The sequence below is a fragment of the Psittacula echo genome (genome assembly GCF_963264785.1).
Source record: "Psittacula echo genome assembly, chromosome: 11".
Lineage (NCBI taxonomy): Eukaryota > Metazoa > Chordata > Aves > Psittaciformes > Psittacidae > Psittacula > Psittacula echo.
Window position 1 is genome coordinate 2,045,054 of NC_137746.1, and position 19,834 is coordinate 2,064,887.

A 19,834-nucleotide genomic window follows, 5' to 3' on the forward strand; every position below is an offset into this window, starting at 1 on the left:
ATTCTGCTTTGTGCACAGTGTGGCAAGTACAATTTAGGACGGGTCCGTCAGGGACTTCATTAACCATGGTAATAGTGAGAGTGTTCGGACAGCATCAGCCAAGTGATTGTGGAGATCCAGCCTATACCTGGTGTCAGATAAAGAAGAGGTGAGGAGAACAGTAACTTCCCCATGCCCAGAGCAGGTATCCACCCTTGGAGCCCCCAAGTGCCCCAGTTCTGAGAACACTCGACAGTTACCCTGATAGGGTGAGAAGGCTCCTGGTGCTACACACCCCGTGTTATCTCTGCTCAGAGGTGGGGAGCTGGAAGCGAGCGGCCTGTTGGCTCTCTGCTGAAAGGGATGTTCTTTCAGTTAGGAGAAACGTCTCGGGCAGAGCTCTCAGATCTTAAATATTGGTAATTTTACTGCCACAAATGAACCACAAAGGTTTTGTTTTGCTATTGTTGGTGTAAATTAACAGAAAGGAAAAGGCTTGGCTTAAATGCCAGGTTTTTTCTTTGGTTTTAATGTGTGTAGCAATAAAATCATGGAACGGTTAGGGTTGGAAGGGACCTTAAAGATCAGAAGATATATATATATATATATATATGGATGATGTTGGCAGTAGTTTTCCTCTTACTCTTTTAGTGATTCAGATGATTTACATTTGTTCTACTCAAGCTGTGAAGTTTCTAATCTAGGACTGGCAACGCAGGCTTGCTAAGTGTCAGAAACTTTATTTTCTGATGATTTTTCTCCCCCCAAGCCCCCTCATAAAGTGATGCTGTCTTTCATTTTCCACTGAGCCCTCGCAGGAAGGCTGTATGCAGTTCTACATCCAGAACCCTCCCCTCGAGCTGTAAAGCTCCGGGGATGTGTCAAACCCATGCAATATTCAGCATCAGAAGGGATGAGCTTTGCAGAACAAGGCTCCCACGGCCGGATGATGCGGAGCGTCCGGTGCCTCAAGGGTTACCGGGGCACCGCTGCTAATGCCGCCTAAGCTGATCTTAGCGGAGCTTAACTTCTTTCAGCAGTTTGCAGATGGGAAGGGGGTGGGCCGGCCTGGAGTCAGCAGTTCTTCACCAAGGACACAACGCCAGCCATGAGCTGACGGCGGGCAGGGGCAGAGCAGGCAACCGGCTTCCCCGAGCCGGTAAGTGCGCGCTTGGGTTGAATGTTGAAGTCTTAAAGTGCCGGTGCGGGACCCGGGGGTTGGCCCAGCCCCGGTTCAGCCGCTGTAGGGCTCCGGGGGGCCGGGTAAACCCCCCTCAGGCCGCCACAATAAGGGATGCGGGGACCCCTCTGTGCAGAGCTGCGGGATGGGGGGCTCGGTGCGGTTCCCGGGTCGCGATGCGGCGGGTGAAGCCGCAGCACCAGAGAGTTTGTGGCTCTTGCCGTTTCCTTTTGTTTCCGATCTTACGGGGGGGAGAGCCCCAGCGCGGCTCTGGATGGCGGTCACAGCGGCCCCCGTCCCGCATGGGCTGGGGAGCTCCGTCCCCAGGGGTACATCCCGCGGCCTGGGGATCCCGGGTACCAGCAGCTCTGCCCGCACAGCGAGGATAGGGGCAGTTGGATGCAGCAGTGGAGGCCGGCCCCTGGAGCCAGGAGGGCTCTGCTGGCTTGGGCTTTGTTGTCCCAAACTCCTGGCCCCACGTGTAAGGGCTTGTTTCTGATCGCAGGAGCTCTGCAGAGACCTGAAAACTCGTTTATTTGTGGTTGGGCTGCAGTCCTGGGTCAGGCTCTGGAGCCCACAACATAGGAAGGATGTGGACCTGTTGGAGAGTCCAGAGGAGGCCATGGAGACGCTGCGAGGGCTGGAGCAGCTCTGCTCTGGAGCCAGGCTGAGAGAGCTGGGCTGGGTCAGCCTGGAGAAGAGAAGGCTCCTGAAGGGGAAACCTGAGAGCAGCTCCAGTGCCTAAAGGGGCTGCAGGAAAGCTGGAGAGGGGCTTGGGACAAGGGCCTGTAGGGACAGGCCAAGGGGAATGGCTTTAACCTGCCCGAGGGGAGACTGAGATGAGCTCTTAGGCAGAAGCTCTTCCCTGTGAGGGTGCTGAGGCGCTGGCCCAGGGTGCCCAGAGAAGCACGACTCTATGACACCCCGCTGGTTTCTAGGTTTCCTGTATGTTGAGTTTCAATCACCCAGACTTTGAGATGGGCTCTCAGTGATGGATGTCACTGCTGTGGGGTCTCTGGTGCTGGTGGCTGACTTGTGCCCCTGCCAAAGCTGTGTTGTGGTGGCAGGTTACAAGCGTTAAACGTACCAAGCGGTGCGGTTCCTAACCAAACGCTGTGGATTCACACCTTCAAACACATAACCACGTGCGTGCTTTATCCATATGGGAAGAGCCTGCTGTTGCATGGGGTGCCAGCACCAATGATGTTGTGTCTTGGTGTTAGGCACAGTGTGGAAACCTCTGTAGGCATCAGATACCTGCTGTAGATGCTGAGTGCAGCTTCTTGCTTCCCATGTTGCATTAGTGTGTGCCAGTCCTTGGTGCATCCCATCCTTTGGCATGCTGATACAGGTTGTGTTGGGGATGTGAAAAGGATGCTTGCAGGGGGTTCAGAGATGCTCCTGGAGGTTCCCAGCTTGTTCCTGGAGCTGTATGGCCTGGGTACACCCACCAAGGTGACCGTACAGCTGCACGGCCTCCTTGGGAAGTCTTCTGCACCCGTCCATGTGGTTATTTGCTGTTATCAGCGAGGTGAGAGCGGTCCCTGATGCAGTGACTGCTTCTGCAGCCATCAGCCTGGTTTTCACATGCACCACAGGAGCACAAAGCCGTGTTCCTTTAACAGCACCGTGATGTTTCGTGCACAGAGAATATGTGGAGATTATTTCCAGCAGCTCTGGCTGGCTGTGGGCACCGTGTTTCGGTGACACCACAGGCCGCTGGCGCGGGGCCCTGGCAATGGGCAAGGCTCCGTGCTGGGCTTCTGCTGCCTGCCCCCCTGCCTGTCCTCTGCCTGCAGCACAAAGAGGGAGCTGCTCTCCTTAGGTCCTTCAGCAGACCTGCCCCTTTCTTTCCTTGCCCCTTACTGCACTGCCTGATAAACTTCGATCAAAGCCTTCCTCATCAGCTGGTACTTTGTTCCGGGACAAAGCCTGGCCTGGTTTTAGTGGTCACATTGTGTGTGCACAGGGGCTGGATAAACCCCTGCTCCCTCCATGTGAACTTACACCTTTGGCGTCCCCTCACTCCTTCCCATCTGCGTGGACAGGGTCCTTCAGAGCAGCACTACAACTCACAAGGCACTTGATTGGTAATTAACCTGGTCTAATTATAGCTGGCTTATGTGAGGGATGTGACTGTATCTATTGTAGTTAGATCATGACACTGCTGTTACCTTGTTTAAGCTCCATTTTCAGTGTCATTTTCCAGGTTCAGATTCCAGTGTGACCATCATAACGCTTGATGGGCTCACAGCTGGCAGAGGGGCTTTCAGCCTGCTCCTTGTATGGCAATACAGTGCCAGGTCACCCTGTTTTGGAGCAATTCAAGCTTCATATTGGCTTAAAGAGAATTGCTCCTTATAATAAAGACAATGCTTAGCTGTTATATGGTACAAGCTAGCAGGTCTCAGCCTTGGTCTACATTTGCGGTGGGATACTGCATGGGCAGCACCCTGCAGACAGCAGTGGGATGGATTTCCATCCTCTTCATGGCTGCAGGCAATGCCAGCTGCAGTTTGTCCTGCTCAGCCCTGCTGCAAACACTTCCTGTGTAAGTGGTGTTATTCCAGGAGGCCACGTGAAATTGAGATCTGACCAAGGAAGAGTTTCAGTCCAGTCTGAGCCCTCTGTGAACCAGCACAGGCTAATGCATGGCTGGGAAGTGGTATACAAAACGTTCCTCTTCTTTCCCATCCTCTGCAGCACTACCTCTGAGCGTGCCGTTGTTCATCTCTTAAGCGTTATGGAAGGTGTGTTATAAGCTTGTTTAGGTTTCTGTGTCACTTGAGGTGATGCATTCCCAGGGCTTGCCTGAATATGAAGCAGTGGCTGTGCAGGATGCTCAGTGTTATTCAGCGCCTGCTACCTTCTGGTCCTGCTGCCAAAAGAAACAGCAGCAACAAACCCAGAAAGGTTTGCAGCTGGGTCAGTCCCCCTGCACCATTCCAAGGGCCAATGCACAAGTATTTGTGCTGGTGCCTGGGAACGGCCAGGTAGGAATGGGAATGGCACCAGGGGCTGCAGGCAGTAGGGCTCCTGGCACTGGCAGGACTCGCTGTGCCATCCATCCACAGCTCAGGATGTGGTGGAGCATCGCAGCCTGCATGGGCTGCCACTGCCACAGAACCTCCAGGGTCCTGGATTCCTCACTGGAGCACAGCCTCTGCAGACAGTGCTGAGCTCTGGTGAAATCCAATTGATATTTCAAGGCAAACGTCAAAACTTTGCCTGGCAACAGCCATCAGGGGCTGTGCACAGCACCTTCATCTTTGCGCTCTGCAGATCGGGCTGTCGGGGTGCAGCTGCCTCTTCCCTCTCCGTTCAGCGCTTCCCTTTGTGCTCTGCCCCAGATAACTATTTTTAAACACTTATTGAAACTGTTTGCTCGCTGCCTGTCACACGGTGCTCAAGAACTGAACAGAAGATGGGACCATCACCCATCAGTGTCACTCAAAAACCCACACAAACCCCCCCAAAACCTACCCCAAACACTGAAAGAAACAAACCCCCAACCAACCAACCCCATCTTGACAGTAGCTGAGATTTACAAATGATCCCGGGTTCTTCTGGGACAGAGGGAGCTTTGCAGATGCTCTGCAAGCAGCTTCCACAGCTGAACCCCAGCCCTGGCAAAAGCAGGGACAGGAAACAGCCTCACTTCATGATGGCACATATGAGCTATCAATGTAAGCCCCAGCAACCTGCTCAGGAGTCACTGGTACCTCTAGGCTCTGTCATAAGGCTGAAAGGCAAATTCTTTCCTGCTCTTGCCACCTCCATGTGTTGTTCCCATGGGCTATGCTGCCTGGCCTAGGAAGCGGGCAGGGAAGGATCAGGCTGTGGTTTCCCAGAGGAAACTCTGCAGCCCTGAGCTGGGTTTGGCACAGTTGTGGGAGCTGTCCTGATAGAGCTGCAGGCAAAAGACCAAACAGGCAGAAAACCAAGCAGCTCGGGGGCTTTGCTTTTCATTCTGGCTGGGTTTAGCTTGCAGGAACTGAGGGAGCCTGCTTAGTGTGAGCACACAGCAGCCACAATGGAATGAGAAAGGTGAGAGAAGTGTAATGAGGGACCCAGGGTTAAGTACCCCAGGTGGGTTTTGCCATCTGAACTTCATCCTCTGCAACCACTGTGGCCAACTGGCTGGTGTTTTCATCCCGATGAATGAAACCTTGTGACTCGTTCATCACATGCTGGTGCTGGGTAACGTTTTAAGGACATTTCAGCTGTTAGAGGAGCTTTCTCATCGCTGTAAGTCACGGAATGGAGAGACTTCGGAGACATCAAAGAGCGTTTCATTCCGGTAGGAAACTTCAATATGCTTGTACGGGCTTTTAATGCTTCCTTATCCAGTTGAGTGGCAGATTTGGACCAGGATCCTGGTCTTTCCTATACACATGAGTGGCTGCAGGGTACCGCTGCTCAGGGGTGCGAATGGTATCTATAGATTGGCTCAGATCCATGAGCCCAAGTGCAAGGAGGAGGTGTGGGACTGGAGGAGGTTTGGAATGAGCAGCTGAATAGGTGCACCCGATGCATGGGGATAAGGATGAGCTGGTGACGTAGCTCTGAGCACAGAGCATTTCCAGCCAGCTGGGTGGTGGGTTTTGCTCTTTGGAACATCACAAACATGTAAAGTAAGATCTTAGCACAGCCACTGAATTATTTATTGAATAATTCCTCTTGGCAAGGGGCTGCTTTGCTGTAGATATTTCCGATACTTTAAATGCCTCTATTTATGTGCAATTACTGTGCTTTTTTCGGTAAAATTGGACTTTCAGGACATCGAGCTCCTTGTGAGCATTTTCCCCTTTTTAGTGGATGCTTGCAAAGGTCTCGTGTATTGTAAATGCATTTCCTTGCAAGTGCATTTCTCAGCAGCAGAGCAGGAGCAAGCAGAGGCCACTGCAGCTCCTCTGGGTTGCTTGGAGATTCCCACCCTTTGTCTGTGCCCTGCCTTTGGCATTGGGGTGCCGACAAGGAGGCTGGTGTGTCAGTGGGGCTAAGAATATACCAAGTATATACTTGTGTGTCTATGCACACAAACATTATAGAATCACAGAGTGGTTTGTGTTGGAAGGGACCTTCAAGCTCATCCAGTTCCAACCCCCTGCCATGGACAGGGACACCCCTGTCTATGTGAGCCCAATCTGCTGGGAACAGCCCGTGTCCCACTCCTTGGCTGAGCCCAACCTCAACCCAGACAGGCTTTAGGGAGGGGAACTGAAGTTTCATCCAACTCCACATCTTCTGTGCCCATACAAGCCTTGCAGAGGTTAACGGAGGCTGGCTTGGCGCCGTCTCCGGTTTTAATTACAGCAGTGATTAGGAATTCATAGCCCGTGGTCCCCCAGGAGCTGCTGCCCTGGCCAAGTTGGGGAAAAGTCAGTGGTACCTGAGCTGCATTTAATGACAGCAGCTCCTCCCGGGTTTGCTGTCCCATTGCGTGCTTGCGGGAAGCTTGGAAAGAGGAAGGGGGTAGGAGCACAATAGTGCTCTGCAAGCAATCCACCAAATCCCCAGATGCCCTCATCCAGCCTCTATGCACACGTCAGAAACGCATCCATCACTGCAATAGCTTTCATTTAAACTAGCAGATGGTTTCCCGTGATGCAGCACAATTAATACCCACCAGGTTTATGTGTTTGATGCTCCCTTACCCGCTGTAAATGAAGACTCTAGTGTAGTGACGCTATCACAAGATGATTTGAATCCCTACCTCAAAGCCGCCTGAACCTTGTGTGCAGGCACTGCTTTTTGCTCTGCAGGGGAAGGTTAGGGACAATGCTTCAAACTTTGCTGGGTGCTTCCTTGTGCAAGTCTTCTGTCACCAACTCCCTTTCCGGAAGGAAACTACAAAACTCAAGAGCATGGGGTCTATGGAGCTGAATGTGAGTAAGAAGGCTCATCCTGATTCACTTGAGTGAAACCCCTCTAAATCTGCCTCTCTGGATTGAGATGTTTCAGGTCCTGTAAACTCTATTTCCTCAGTACATGAATGAGCAGCCAGTGCTGTAGCCAAAGACATGGATGGGGTGATTTGGGATATAGAGAGGAGAGGAGCTGTGGGTCTGCAGGCTCTGAGCCGTCGCAAGCACCCTGGCTGCGTTTCCTCACTGCAAACAGTTAATTCTCCCAGACACACTGAAAAGCTGCTGATTTGGTTTTGGTTTAGTGCTCTCAAGTCAAATGTAAACAGCCTTTTTCTGGTGCCTGAAGGTTGGGATAGGGATTAGACCTTTTGCCCAGTTTCCAAGTGGAATGAATGACCCGCATGGTCCCTGTCCCGCACATTGTGGGCAGGGAGATAAAGGCAGCTCCAAAGGAGTTCTCCTTCCCGGGAGCCGATGTAAGGGTAGGAAGGATGTGTTCGCATGGCTGCACAGGATGGGTGAACTTTTAATTGCATTATGCATACCCAGCAGTGAGAGGCTGTTCCCACACTGGTTTATGTCACTGAAACTCCATTGACTGCACTGGAGTTACAGAATCACTTCCAGCAGGAAAAGATCAAAGTGGAACCGCACAATAGTGCTGTTTGTGACAAGGAAAAGACATAAATAAGCACTGTCCCTGTGGGATTGCCTCTTCACAAAGGCTGGTTCATGGTTCAGAGCCTGGTGTCGCTGCTGGCTACGCAAGGGCTGGCTGCAGAAGCCCCTCTTCACCCCAACCCTATTGTGGGAGGCTGCCAGCCAAGTGGGGCAGCCCCAGACTCCCACCTGTGGCTATTCCCTCCCAGCAAGGATCCAGCACTTCTTCCTTTCTCCTAACTGCTTCCTTCAGCCCCCATCACTGGAGCAAGCTGGGATCGGGGCAGCTCCAAGCCCTGATCCCATAGGAGACAAGCAGCCTCCATGGGTAGGAGGGTTCTGGGGTGTTTCTCCCCCATCTCGACTGTGCTGCTCCTCCCCAACGCACCTTTCCCCTTTCCTGGCTGCCTTCCCAAGCAGGTTGGCTGCCCTGAGCAAAGCAGGTCCGGGCTCATCATGAATCACTTTAGGCACAGAAATCAAGATTAACTGTTGCGGAAGGCATGATGGGTGAGCTTTGTAGTGCAAAAATGAGAGCGATCAGAAACGGGGTCAGAGACTGAAGTACAGGTCTCAGTTGAATTAAGAGGATTCAGAGGAGCTGGAAACTTCCTTTGACGGGGTAAGTTCACTCTGCTTCTGCTTCCCCACTTTCACTTACTAATCTAAGCTCAATGGATCCCAGACTGGTTTGGGTTGAAGGGACCTCAAAGCTCCTCCAGCTCCAACCCCTGCCGCGGGCAGGGACCCCTTCCACTGGAGCAGCTTGCGCCAAGCCCCTGTGTCCAACCTGGCCTTGAACACTGCCAGGGATGGGGCAGCCACAGCTTCTCTGGGCACCCTGTGCCAGCGCCTCAGCACCCTCACAGGGAAGAGCTTCTGCCTAAGAGCTCATCTCAGTCTCCCCTGTTCTGGCAGGTTAAAGCCATTCCCCTTGGCCTGTCCGTACCCTCCCTGCTGCCCTCACCACGCTGTAGTGGTTGAGGTTAATTGTTTGCTGTGGATTTGTGTTTGGGCAAACTTAAACGCCTTCTCCAGAGCCCTGTGTGAGGAGTACCCCTGTCTGCGGGCTGGTCTGTGCTGGCCTCCAGAGCTGCCTTGGCACAAGCACGGGGAAAGGCTGCGGGGGGGTGCTCCTGACCTTCAACATAACCCAGAGGGAGGAAGAAAGCTGGTTTGTGTTAACGTCACTGGTGCCATTGTGCGGGAAGCCCTGGCCCCTCGTGGGAGTGAAGCCCCCCCATTAATCACTCCATAGCTCCATGGGCTGGAGCAAGGCCAGAGGGCAAGAAGAAAGGGGCTCCTGCACCAGAAAAGCTTCTTCTTTAAGGTCTTGACTGCTGTTAAAGTCACAAATAGAGCTGTGGGGATTAACAGGAAACCTTAACTGTTTGGATCCCCTTCTCTGCAGCATCTGTTTGGCTTGTCCCTCGCAGGGCTGGCCATTACTGGAGACTCCCTGGCGGGGAGTTGATACTGGGCCCTTACTGGTATTTACAATTCTGCTTGTGTGCTCAGACCCAGGCAGGAGTCCCCTGAGGACAGTGTACCTTTGTGCCCCAGGAGCAGTGGCATTGCTGCCCTGCTCCTCTCTCCGTGGTGCAAAGAGGAAAACAAGGTATTTGGAAGGATGCCCCATCAGCTGCTTGCCCTCTGCTTCCCCAGCAGCTCGCTTCATGAGTCCAGCCTCTTGCTCACAGCACAGCGATGCTGGCAGGTATAGAGTGAATTAGGGCAGAGCGTTACCATCAGGTCCCCAAACTTATCCCATCGCCATCTCCTCCACGCACAGCCCTTGTTACAGCAAAGGAGAAAAGGTTTTCTCTTTGCCTTCAGGTTCAGTGCCAGGGGTCCCCATCTGCCTCACTGTGTCCGAGGGGCTGGGGCTCCAGCCCTTCTCACAGCAGGGCTGTGGTGCTGCCCATTGGGGAATGCCCTGGCACCATGGAGCACCCGGAGGCACCCTGTCTGGTGTAGCTGCAGGGAGGGGACCCTGCGGTGGCGTGTTCCCAGCCTGATACCAGCACTGCCTTATCTCCGCTCTGCAGCCGCTTGCAGTTTCTTCCAGGAAACACTGCAGTGATGAAATGAAACTTCCTTGGTAAATCACCTATCATGATGTAAATCATAAGGAACACAAGGTTGGGAACGTGAAGCTGGCAGAAGGTGGTGTTTCGGAGCTGTCTGCCCGGTGTTCTGCACACAGAGGCACACTGGCTTCGCTCTGCTCCCCATGAGCCGAGGGCTTGTGGCTGGATGGGGCTGTGCTGCCTGAGCCTGTGGCCACCAGCAGCCCCTGTATTGCTCAGGGAAGCCCTGAGGGCTCGGTGATAACTGGATCCCAGAGCTTGTCACAGCATCTTCCTGCTACAGGTAACTGCAGCTGCATCACCAATGCACACGTGTACTCAGTTGCCCTTTAGGAGCGAGCTGTCTGCTCCTGCTCACCCTTGTAGGGATGCTTCTTCCATCCCCCATCTCTTCCATAGATGCTGTTCTCTCTATGTTAAGACTGCTGCAGAGCAGCATTTGCATTGCTTGGCAAGGGACAGCACCGGACACTGCCCTGACGCATCCCTGTTCCTCTTGCAGAGTTCACCGTGTCGCTGGTGGAGAAGATGCAGGCTCAGGAGCTGCTGCGGAGCCTGCGGCTGCCCGAGTTCGATGACCTGAGCCAGCTCTTCCGCAGCCTGCCCGCCTCGGCACTCGTGGGCATCGGCGCCTTCGCCGCCGTCGTTGCCTACTGGTTCGCCAGCCGGCCCCGCGCCGTGAAGCCGCCCTGCGACCTGCGGATGCAGTCAGAGGAGGTCGAGGTGAGGCCAGGGGCATCCAGACATCACTGAACCCCAGCCTGGTTTGGGTTGGAAGGGAGCTTAGAGCTCCTCCAGCTCCAACCCCTGCCACGGGCAGGGACCCCTTCCACTGGAGCAGCTTGCTCCAAGCCCCTGTGTCCAACCTGGCCTTGAACACTGCCAGGGATGGGGCAGCCACAGCTCCTCTGTTCAACGCATTTGAGGGCCATTCCTTATATCCAACCTCAGTCTCCCCTGTTTAAGTTTGAACCCAGGCAATACTCCCTGCCATCAGACGTGCAGTGCGCTATGCCAGGGTTCTCTCCTCTCCTTAATTCACCTTTATCTGTAAACTGGAAAACTAGAACACAGCCCATTGATTCATTCTCTTGGATTCTCAGCAACAGTTTGGTCTTAGCTTTGCCATGACCCAAAGTTACAGGAGCTGCCACTGCATGGGAGAAACCACTGCAAGGCAGCCACTGATGGGATCAAATCCGCTGGCACTCATTTGCTGAGTCTGCTGGTGCAAACTGCGTAATAATAACAAACAGGAGACCCGAATCCATGCTCAGAGCCTGAGGAGTTGTTGATTTTCATGCCTGCAAAGGGTTTTAAAGATTAATGGAGCTGCTCTGGTTTAAAGAGCAGAAATAGATCTGAAAATTGGCTCCATTTAAATGAATATCTGAAAGTGCGATGGGAATTTTTAAAGCCTTCTGTGATGTCCCCTCTAAAATGTCACTGTAGTTCCAGCTACATCTTAAAATGATTGGAAGTATTCACACTTTCCAGGAGAGTTTTCCCCTGTGTTTAGGGCTTTAGTGAGGCTTTTTGTGGCTCACATCACGGTCCTGGTTTGGTCACTCTGACCCTGCCCACTCTAAAACACCTCTATTGAACCCATGCACTTGGATCTGCAGCCTGGCCTCTGCTTTAGTCTGTCCTTCCTGTTGGACTAGATGTCCTTGAGAAGGTGCCTGTGGTACCAGCCCTGGGGATCTGTGGATCCCAGAGCAGTTGCTCCCCCAGCACATCCCCACTCTGTTACTTGTGGATTCATAATTCCTCCTCAAACCCCCTTGGGAAACATCAACCATCTCCTGTCTGGGTGGAGATGTCCACTGTTCTCCATGTTACTGGGGTGTCAAGGTGGATGTCCCACCTCTCTCATCCCTTTGGCTGCTGCAGATGGAACATGGCATCTGTGGAGCATCCTGCTTTCTGGTTCGGGGTTTCCCCATCTCCTGCCCTTCGGCTGGTGCTGTCTCACATCCTGTCACATCATGTCTCGCAGGGCCTGGATGGAGCACGCCGGTCGGTGATCGGGGACAGCCCACAGCTCCTGACGCACTACTACGATGATGCCAGGACCATGTATGAGGTCTTCAGGAGAGGATTCAGCATCTCTGGTGAGAGCACAGTGATGAGGAGCAGTGGGAGCCGAGGAGGGGAGAGGTGGAGGATAATGCGGAGTCCCAAACGGTGAGGGAGGCTCAAAGGCTTAAGGAAGCTTAGAGAGTGTAGAGGCTGATAGTGTGGGAGCCCATAAAAGTGTGGGAGACACCAATGGTGTAGGTGCGCATTTGGACTTAAAAGGCTAAAGGAGAATGGGAGACCCAAAAAGGAGCAGGAGGCCACCAGAATGTGGGAAGCCACAAAACTGTAGAAGTCAATTGTAGAGGCTGAAAGAATGGAGGAGGCACAAATAGCGTGGAGAGGCTGAAAAAGTGTTGGAGTCCCCAAGGGTATGGGGGGGCACAAAGAATATAGAAACAAGAGTGGGAAACTGAAGGAGATATGATTGCTAAGGAGAAAGGGAGACTAAAAGAGTATAGGAGGACAATAAAGTGCAGAAACCTGGAGAGTATAGAGTCTAAGAGAGTTTGGGAGGCCCAAAAACTATAGAGGACCATTACATGTGGGATTAGGGTTATTATTTGCAATGTGCATTATTTGCCCTTAATGCCATTGAAATTTACTGTGCAGCCTATAGGTACCACAAGATCCTTTTGCTGCCACAGATACCTTAATGTCCTGAATTCTGCAGTGTCAGCAAAGCTCATCATGCATTATTCAGTTCTAGAGTGTTTATGAATTCATTACACGGGGCTGATCCAGGTGTAGAACTGTGGAACCCCACCGAGCTCTTCCTCCGCTGCAGACACTGACAGCTATTTCTCCTTGTTGCTGCCTTTTCATCAGTTACCCATACAGCTTATAGCCCTATATCCCACAACAGGGCAGGGCAAGGGCTCTGCCAGAAGCCCTTTAGGGAAGCTGAGCATGGTATCAGTCCATCACCCTTACCCCACGATTGTTGTTATCATCAAAGAGCTCTTACACACTTGAGAGACCTCATTTCCCACTCTGAAAAGCCACGATGGCTCTTCCCTCCTCTGCCGTAACTATTTCTGTGTCTGCTGCTTATGATGTCCTGCCTTGTTGAACACAACAGTTTCACTGTCACATTACTTTTGGTACCATCAAAAGCCTCAGTGGAATTGCAAATATTCCACCCTGCAGCACAGGGGTAGATCAATAACCCAGGAGGTGTTTGGAGGGATGGATCTCGTGCAGGAACGCACTGTTAGCAAATGAATTAAGCATTTCCAATACTGCTCCTGTCACATAGTGCTGTGCATCATTTTCCCCTCCTCCAGAGCAGGCTGGGCTAAAAATAGCAGTTTTCACTTTGAAATGTTTAAATCAGAAGGCAGCAAAAGCAGTGGGGGCTGCTGTTTGGGATGGAAGCCCTTGGCAGACACGAATGCTCACACTGCCTTCGGAGAAGGGTCTTTTAATGAGGCTGATGGAGGCAAACTGCTGCTGTCCCTGCTGCAGCTCAGGGAGGACGATTGAAGGGGCTGGGAGATCCCAGTAGCTGGTCTGCCTTAGCTGCACTCTTGTGAGCTCTGTCCCAGGAGTGAGAGTCAACCCTGATGGCAACAGATTGACTCTCTGGGGGCTCCGCTGCATCCCTGAAGCGTGGTACTGAGCAGCACCGTAACTCCATCATCTCTGCTTGTGTCTTCCAGAAAATGGCCCTTGCCTGGGTTTCAGGAAGCCAAATCAGCCCTACCAGTGGCTGTCCTACAAGGAGGTGAGCTGGGAATCATGGAATCATAGAATGCCTTGGATGGAAGGGACCTTAAAGCTCATTCAGCTCCAACCCCTGCCATGGGCAGGGACCCCTTCCACTGGAGCAGCTTGCTCCAAGCCCCTGTGTCCAACCTGGCCTTGAACACTGCCAGGGATGGGGCAGCCACAGCTTCTCTGGGCACCCTGGGCCAGCGCCTCAGCACCCTCACAGGGAAGAGCTTCTGCCTAAGAGCTCATCTCAGTCTCCCCTCTGGCAGCTTCAAGCCATTCCCCTTGTCCTGTCCCTACAGGCCCTTGTCCAAAGCCGCTCTCCAGGTTTTATTTGCATGCATTGGACCGGGAGGTTGCTGATGTGCTGTGTGAGGGCTGTTTCCCCAGCCAGGCCCATCCCGGTGTTACATAGGTGTGCTGGCTCTCAGGGACCAGCTCAATGCCATTAGCCCGCTCTTAACAGTGTCACCGACACACTCCAGACCCATGGGGCATTGCCAGCCAGCGGTCAACTGCTAGTCAGCTACTGATGGCTCACGGTAATGTAAACCACTGGGCTTTTATATAGCAAACCTGAGAATTTGAGAGCCTCCCTGCACAAGCTCAGTCTCCACTTAGTCTGATATTGCTGATATTCATCTTTTATGTATTCTTTTTCTCTTCACATTCCAGGTGGCTGAAAGAGCAGAAGCTCTGGGTTCAGGCCTAATTCAGCAGGGCTGCAAGCCATCCACGAAGCAGTTCATTGGGGTCTTTGCTCAAAACCGCCCAGAGGTGAGATTAGAAACTCAATTGATGCCGTATTAATAATGTTCCTGGCTTGTGAGCTTGCTTTGTAATTGAAGATTGTTCTCAAGTGGGTTAAATCTGTTCCCATAGCCCCTTTCTCACCTTCATGCTCTGATGTCCTCCTGCAGTGGATCATTTCCGAGCTGGCTTGCTACACCTACTCCATGGTGGTGGTTCCCCTCTATGACACCTTGGGTCCCGGAGCCATTCGTTACATCGTCAACACAGGTAAAGACAGAATTGATGTCCTCTCAGAAATCACTCTGTGGCTCGGAATGGTTCATTTTCCTTGACTTTCCACAAGCTGGGCCAGTTTACTCATTGTCTTGGAGTCGCTTAGAGAGGTTCCTGGGGAGCTGTGTGTCCCCATGACGGGTCTGCGTTTCCAGTGTGCCCAGTCACGCACAGTGGTGGACGGCACTGCTCTGGCTGTGGGAAGTACTCCACAGCCACCCACTCCTGTGCTTCCTGTTGTGCCTCATAGATTTTTTAGCCCACATGGTGAGCAATTTTAGGATGTTGAACTGAATCCCAGCACAACCGTAGATGTCAGCTGCAGCTCTGGCACTGATTTAGATTAGATTAAATCGCAGTGATTTCCTAAGAGAAATGTTTGTTATGTTCTGGGACTCCAGAAGTGAATTTCAGAACTGATGCAAGGCTGTGAGCCAGCAGCCAGGCTGGAGTTAGGAAGCAGATGTAAGCAGCTTGTTTGGGTGCTTTTCTTCCAGCTGACATCTCCACGGTCATTTGTGACAAACCCGAAAAGGCCAGAACACTCCTGGACCATGTGGAGAGGAGAGAAACGCCGGGTCTGAGCTCCATCATCCTGATGGACCCCTTTGAAAAGGAGCTGACAGAGAGAGGGAGGCGTTGCGGAGTTCGCATCCAGACCATGCAGGAGGTGGAGGTAAGTTTGCTCCCCTTTCCTTTTACTCTGTTTTGTCGCTTCTCTAAAAAGCCAGTAAAATAAACAGGGACTTGTGAGCTGTGGGGCAGGTTCAGTGTCTGGAGAGCACAGAAGAGCAGCCTGTGGCTGATGATACTGATGCTCAGTGTGGCTGCCTCTTGGTGTTATTCCTTATCGATAGAGAAGCCAACATTTCAAGCCTTCCTGCTCACAGAAGATATCAGATACACACTATTTAAGCCTAGGAAGGGGGGCTGCTGTTTGAGACGCCGTCTTCCTACATGTAGTTACAGCCTTACGCTGATGAGACAGTCTGGATCCAGCTCAAGCAACCCAAGCTCTACTTGAAAACCAAGGCTGGATTGCAGTTAATGCAAGAAGCTTTGGACAGAGAAGATGACTGAAGTTATCAGCCATAGATGTTTCTGCTGGAGCTCACACTGTCCCTCAGCGGTCTGTGGGTTATTAGCAAGCGGGTTACACCGCGGGAATCGAAGTAGAAATCATCTTTGTTGCTTTAATCTCTTTCAGGACTGTGGCCGCGAGAGTCACCATGTGCCTGTGGTGAGTGTTCATGTGCTGCTTCTAACACTTGCAGCTGACTCCTACATTTATTTACTGCCCAAGAGGGACAGGTTTGCTCAGGACTGTCAGTACCATCCACTGGGATCATAGAGTCACAGAATGGTTTGGGTTGGAAGGGACCTCCAAAGCTCCTCTTGTCCAACTCCGTGCAATGAGCAGGGACGCCTTCAACTAGATCAGGTGGCTTCGAACCACATCCAGCCTGGCCTTGGATGTCTCCAGGACTGGTGCATCCACCACCTCTCTGGGATGTGCAATATTTGCTTCCTACCCTCCTCACTTAACTGAGATAGTTCATCCTTGCTGAACATCTCAATGGACTGTAATTAAATGCCATTGTTGAGCCAAACTCAGAGATACTGCTGGAAATGGCTTCAGAAAGTTGTCTCCTGCTGAGTATCCCCATGTCTCCACCATTTATCAGGAAATGAGTAAATTATCTCAGGTTTTCCCACACACCTACAGGTAGAGATGCTGTCTTTGAAAACACTAGCAAGATAAAGACTCCATCAAAGTCCTCTTACGTTAAAGCATGCCCTTTGTACAGCTGGAACAAAACATGAGGGAGGAATAGAGTCTGCATCAGCTGAAGAATCCTGATAAAGACTATTATGATGGTCTTTTATATATGCCAAGGGGAAGGAGAGCTTTTCAAGGCAGTGTTGAAATAGAATTGGTTTGATCTTAAAGTTTATACAATGACAACAGTCTGCCATTGACCTGTCTGCATTTGATTGATGTGATTTCCTTATTCTCCTTGTGCATTTCCAGCCTCCTCGACCAGAAGACCTCTCAATTGTCTGTTTTACTAGTGGCACCACAGGTAAAAGAGAGACATTTTAATCTCAAAATCTTAGACTAGATTATGAAATAAATTATTAATACCACCTTAATATGTGCCAACTTGATGTTATACTGATATGGCAATGATATTTGCATGCATTTTTAATGTTTAAGGATATATGTGTATATACATGTCTGTAGGCTGCAAATTACAAATACTGGTATGTTTATTTTTCACTTGCATTCCATGATGTACACTTTGGTAGAACCATTTTCCAGTTGTCTGGAAATCTGTGCATGTTTCACCCTCTGTATCCTATGCACACCAGTGTCTCAGTCCCAGCTTGCTCGTGTGTTGGCCATGGGGTACCATGCTGCTGGTACTCATGAGCCACTGATCCCTTTCTCTCAGAGGGGAGCAGCATTATTTCCCTGCCTGTTCTTAGCAGACACAGCTTTCCCCTCTCTCCAGACCCTGGTTTTCATACAGCTTGCAGGAATTTCCTGCTCTTGAGAACTTACCTGCAGAAAGAGACCAAGCTCTTCCAGGTTCACCTCTGCTCTTGGTGTTGCCTAATGCTCGGTCCTAGCCCAAAGCATCCTTGAATTGGCCTCCACTGATCAAGGCAAGCAGAAGATGCTGCTTGACACCAAGATGCCCTCCAGGAAGGGAGCTGCTTGTGCTGCTCAGCCTGCAGAGAGCAAAGGCTGCAGATGAGGCTGGGCAAGAGGGAACATCTTCATCTTCCACCTCCTGGAGAAGAGCTGTACTGCAGGCCAGGTAGGCAACTGCTTTATCAACTCCAAATGCAAACTCAAAATGTATTAAAAGGCTTTAGGGATTTTACCTTTGCTTTTAGTTTTGAGGTCTGGACACTTCAGGGTACCCCAGGGCAGTGCATGGTGTGAAAGGAGCCTGAACTCTGTCGTAGCCCTGGGAATCCCTAAAAGGAAAGGATTGATCCCAGTGCAGGATATGGACATCGCAGCCTGTGTGCTGGGAGCACCGGCTCTGCCTGTGCAAAGTGGCCGGGCACAATCTGGAATGGCAGGAACCCAAAGGAGCTGTGCCTGCAGACCCAGTGGGGCATCATGTGTTTGTGTGGGTTTTAAAGGGCAGAGCACTGATTTCTTTACAGGTCACGTTTTTGTCAATATTTTTAGTTCTAAATAAGACATTCTGACCAGAGAAGGGGTTTGAGTTTTTTGTTCACAAACGCAATATCCTGGTCTGGCTCCTGACTTTGTGCTCTTCTTAGGAACATGCCTGAAGTTACAGAAATAGGAAAACCAGGGAGCTCTTTGCTTTCTCCCATCCAAATCTGAGATTCCATATCCTGCACATCATTCCCTAACAAAACATTCACAGAGCAATGCTTTGTGAGCCACCAGCCCAGAGGCTGCTGGAGGACTTTGCACATCACTTCATGCCTTTTCCAGGGGTTGTATCAACGCTCTGGTCTGTTTTCCATGTTGGAAATTTCCATGTTGGAAATTTCCATGTTGGAAATTTCCAAACATTTCCATGTTGATGTAAAAGGCTTGGCTTCTTATATAGCCCATGCCAGGCTATTTTTCCTGACCAGATGTAGACTTTTCTTCTGATGGATATGTTCTCAGGGGCTTTTTCAGTCCTCAGGGGCTTTAAATCCTTTTGTATGGTGTGAAACAAAGCTTAGCTGGAGGGTTTGTAACCTGGAAATTGTAGAATGGGAAACAATTTGAGCTGTTTATAGCAAGCCCCAGAAGTGGACTTTAATGTCTGCTTTTCTTTGATAGGATCAGATGCCCAAACGCCTGCCCTGGGAGAGGCTGACACTGCTGAGCTCAGATGACAAGATGTCAAGACCAGCTTTCCTTGTGGTACCCAGGAATCATCAGCACTCGGAAGTGGGCCAGAGGCACAGAGATGCCTCCAAACCATCAGAGAAGCAAACTGTCATTTCCTCAAGGACCCATCTCGAACCCATTGGATAAAACTTGCTTCCCAGCATTTCCTCACAGCCTGTCAGTGTGTATCCCTGACTGCCGGAGGAGAGGAGCGCTTGCATCCCAAAGTGCTGACGGATCACACCACGGAGTCAGTGCCGGAGCTGCTGCTCGGAAGACCCATTTAGCAGCAGGGAAAAGGTCCTTCTCTTGCTTATGAGAACTGCCAAACCAGCCTGGCACCAAGACAAGGAGAAATTGCTGTACCAGGGCTACTGACTGGCCCTTTTCCATAATGGGACACTCACAGGGAGTGTCTGGATGAGGGAGCCCAAGCTTGAGAGCAGTGTTACAGATCTGGCATTGATTTATTTTAAAGGAAAAGCAGTATCACTGCCAACCTTTCAATCTCCAAGTGGTAGCTCTGGGAAGGGGCTCGTAGCAAGAGGGATCGGTTTTGTTGGGTGCTCTTACAACTACTAAAGAAGGTTGGAATTTGCAGGAATCCCCCATCCCAAAGAGCTGCAGCTCCCATGGGAGCATGGTTTGTTCTGGAACACCTCTGTCTTTGATGCAGATTCAGTACCTCTGCTCAGATCACCATGACACGCCTGGAGCAGTGTGAACATCGCGGGTCTTTCCTTTGTGTCCTGTTTGCAGCAGGTTCAGGATCCTGGACAGGCTGTGGTCTTAATGGTGCCAAAGCAGATCAGTGGTGATAGAGGTGGGATGGTACAGGAGTGTGAGTTCAAAGCACACGGGAAGCTGTGGCTGCCCCGTCCCTGGCTGTGTTCAAGGCCAGGTTGGACACAGGGGCTTGGAGCAAGCTGCTCCAGTGGAAGGGGTCCCTGCCCGTGGCAGGGGTTGGGACTGGGTGAGCCTTAGGGTCCCTTCAACCCAAACCAGTCTGGGATTCTATGAAATCTTCCAGAAGAAGGCTGCAGAGCTGTGCCAGGGTGCAGGAGCCAGATCTGCCATTGGTATAGCTGATGGACACAGTTTTGAACTTCCAAGCCAGTACTGAGCACATCCTCTCCACTGTGTGGGACCTGCTGGTGCCAACACAGAAGAACTTGTGCCATGCTGCAGAAGGACGTCTAAGGGTAGAATTGCCAGGGTTGAGCATGCACATTTGGCTAAATACAACTAACAAGTGGTTTCTGGATGAACCAGCATTGGTTCATAGAGCTTTCCTGAGGTCTGGATCCATGTGTGCTGTGACAATAAGGGCCTGTAAATGGAACCTGCCTGTATGAGCTGGTGC

General features: G+C 51.4%; 1 protein-coding gene across 5 annotated transcripts in view; it reads left to right on the forward strand.

Annotated features, from left to right (window-relative positions):
• The first annotated feature begins 1,045 nt into the window (after positions 1 to 1,045).
• The window catches only part of ACSL6 (acyl-CoA synthetase long chain family member 6), a 38,897-nt gene continuing 20,108 nt past the window's right edge, over positions 1,046 to 19,834 (forward strand). For 2 of the 5 annotated variants that reach the window (XM_080627521.1, XM_080627523.1), the window contains exons 1-9: positions 9,803 to 10,062; positions 10,282 to 10,502; positions 11,779 to 11,893; positions 13,520 to 13,584; positions 14,247 to 14,348; positions 14,492 to 14,591; positions 15,095 to 15,273; positions 15,805 to 15,837; positions 16,630 to 16,681. In XM_080627521.1, coding sequence (XP_080483647.1) covers positions 10,308 to 10,502; positions 11,779 to 11,893; positions 13,520 to 13,584; positions 14,247 to 14,348; positions 14,492 to 14,591; positions 15,095 to 15,273; positions 15,805 to 15,837; positions 16,630 to 16,681 — 841 coding nt within the window. In that variant the 5' untranslated portion in view covers positions 9,803 to 10,062; positions 10,282 to 10,307. Of the gene's footprint in view, positions 1,139 to 8,199; positions 8,312 to 9,802; positions 10,063 to 10,281; positions 10,503 to 11,778; positions 11,894 to 13,519; positions 13,585 to 14,246; positions 14,349 to 14,491; positions 14,592 to 15,094; positions 15,274 to 15,804; positions 15,838 to 16,629; positions 16,682 to 19,834 lie in introns of those variants that run through there. The other 3 variants (XM_080627522.1, XM_080627524.1, XM_080627525.1) reach the window with 3 other exon arrangements.